Genomic DNA, 2,646 nt, shown 5'->3' with positions numbered 1-2,646 from the left:
CATAATTTCCACCTCCACTCTCACTTTCATCACCATATCTATACGTATAGCTCACCATCACTCATCTTCCCTTCTGATCCATTTTTTGGGATCTGTAACRCAAAATCTGTCTCCGTAGCTAGGGTTTCCTTTTTTTCTCTGATTCCAACAACTATGAAGGTTCATCCTGCGCCAAATAAGCGGAACATCACCGTCCGGTACGATTTTGGTTCACAGTCCAACGCCGCTGCTACTATCTGCCATCAAAAGAAGCTCCGGCGACTTCCGCACATCTTTGCCAAAGTACTTGAGCTTCCGTTTTACGCCGACGCTGACGTTTCGATCGAGGAAACGTGATTCGTTGATATTCATTGTTGATACGGACGACGATCGTGTGTGGGGGGAGGGATTTGAAGACCGGCGATCATAGGATGGGGGGAGGGGCTGTGAGGGCTGTGTGAGGAACGATGGGGGAGAGGGCAAATATGGAAAAAGAGAACTTTGAATGGTTTAGAGAACCTTTAGATGCAAAATGGTTAAGAGGAGAAATGTAACCATTCAGAGCCATTTTTTTTTTGCCAAACAACCTTGACCTCTTACCAATTAAGAGGTTGGCTCTTAATGTAACCATTAAGAGCCAAACAAACAGCCCCTAATGCTTTAAGGAATTACATGTAGAGTTTAAAACATCAAGAAGCCAGTTAGGAGTGTAGGAGAATGAAAAGCCTACTGTAGACGAAGTGCAAGAGTGTGATCTCGTTAACACTCTGTCGGCACTTTTGAGCCCTCCTACAATCGAGTTTGACATTATGGTCCATTTATTTGGCTTCATTTGGTTTTAGTTTTACCAATCTGTATTTTTCTTTTCCGATTTATTAATCTTATGTTTGTTTTAAAAGTGAAAATAATAGATGGGTATCAGAGAAAATAAAATGAAGCACCTAAAACACATCTTCACGTATCAAGAATAATGATTTCGTTTGCATAGACTTAAAATTAAGAGAACATTATATGTAAAACCTAAAATTTTAAATATATAAAAATAATATTATACGAGTCTCTAAAAAAATTATTAAATTTATTTGAAGTGTTAAAATATTTATGTGGTTAATTAAAGGAAATAATTATAGAAATCTTAAAATCAGAAATGACCAAAATTGAAATAGAATGTTGATTTAGGGGTAAAAAGTGTAAGTCTTATTAAAATAATGAGAGCAAGGGGCCGGTTGTAAATGTCAGAAAGTTCAGGGGCCGAATGTCATCTTTTTCAAAGATAAGGGACCTTTTTTGCCAACAACAATGTATGTTTGAAGAAAACGACCCCACGGCCAAAAACTCGCGATTTATCCGATTTCATCAACTAATAAGCCAAAACTCTCGCATATAAATGTAGAGCACTGCTTAGGATCATTTTCGTTCAAATAGTTTGGAAAATAAGCAAATATTGAGAGAGGAATCTGAGTTTGAAGTTCGAGCTGAAAATCTCAGGTTTTCACCGATTTTGGGTGAGATTATTAACCAAATCTCATGGTTTTTATGTTTATGGCTTCGTTTTTAAGTACTTTATCATACCCTATTAGCCTCATATCTCAGATTTGGTTTTAGATGGTTTGATTTTATGTTTTTAAAGTTGTTGAGTTTTAGTTATAAAAGCAAAACTTTAAATGAGAAAATGAAACTTATTTCTTAACGAAAATATATGTTCTTTATGTCAAAATGTTGATAAAATATTACCAAAGTTTTGGTGTAGAAAGAACGAAGAAAAAAATATCAAGAAATGAACCATTATTGAGCTTAAAATTCTGAAATTAGTGCAACCACGGTTGCTGGTCCGACCTGGTTGAACAGATCTGGCTCGCGTGAAAAATAAGAAATTGATGGTGCCGAAGGCTGGGCTCAAACCCAAGACCTCCACAATGCTAACCAACGCCTTAACCAGTACGCTAACCAAGATGTTTATTACTATTTGTTCACCGATATTATTAATATGCATTATATATTTAAGTTTCATAAATTAGCATTTAACCCCTTGGTTTCAGACTGTGGCGGACGCAGAAAAATATATTGTAGGGGCACGTTATAAAATAAAATAATAATTAACTTCAATTTCATACAAAAATGATAAAAAGTGACCTCTTACAACTGTGCCCTACGACTCTTCATCTTTTGAAATTGCGTAATTACATCATCATTTGAAACTGCGAGAAGTGCTTCTTTTTCTATAGTACATATCATTGCAGCATTCAAAAATTCATCACCGATTTTGTTGCGCAAATCTGACTTCACAATCTTCATAGCAGAAAAACATCTTTCGACTGTTGCAGTAGCAACTGGCAAAACCAAAGCCAACTTCAATAACCGATATACTAGAGGATAAGTTTGATGCTTTTTTGTTTCCACTAGCAGTCTAGAGAGTTCGGCAATACCACTCAGATTGGCAAATATTTCATCTTGACGCACAATCAAATAGTACATGTTAAGTTGTTTCTCAAGAGCGATCYTTTCYATATGACTAAAATCTTGAGGATACAACTCACTCAACTTCAATAAATCTGATACACTGAATTGCGAAAATGAATCGCATGGACTCAAAGCTGCTATATTTTAAGCAATTCAGTACTTACCTCACTAAATCGATCCCCAAACTCTTGAATTTGCATGTCCACA

The 2,646-nt window shown here is 35.9% G+C and overlaps 1 protein-coding gene across 1 annotated transcript in view; it reads right to left on the bottom strand.

The window, feature by feature from the left end:
• Positions 1-2,115: 2,115 nt before the first annotated feature.
• The window catches only part of LOC112509163, a 1,138-nt gene continuing 607 nt past the window's right edge, over positions 2,116-2,646 (bottom strand). The window contains exon 2 of the mRNA XM_025114020.1: positions 2,116-2,573. Within this exon, the coding sequence (XP_024969788.1) occupies positions 2,116-2,573 (458 nt within the window). The remainder of the gene's footprint in view (positions 2,574-2,646) is intronic.

Source organism: Cynara cardunculus (assembly GCF_001531365.2).
Source record: "Cynara cardunculus var. scolymus isolate 2C chromosome LG 3, CcrdV1, whole genome shotgun sequence".
Classification (NCBI taxonomy): Eukaryota; Viridiplantae; Streptophyta; class Magnoliopsida; order Asterales; family Asteraceae; genus Cynara; species Cynara cardunculus.
Note: the sequence above shows the minus strand (reverse complement) of the source record. Positions and strands in the feature narration are given on the sequence as shown.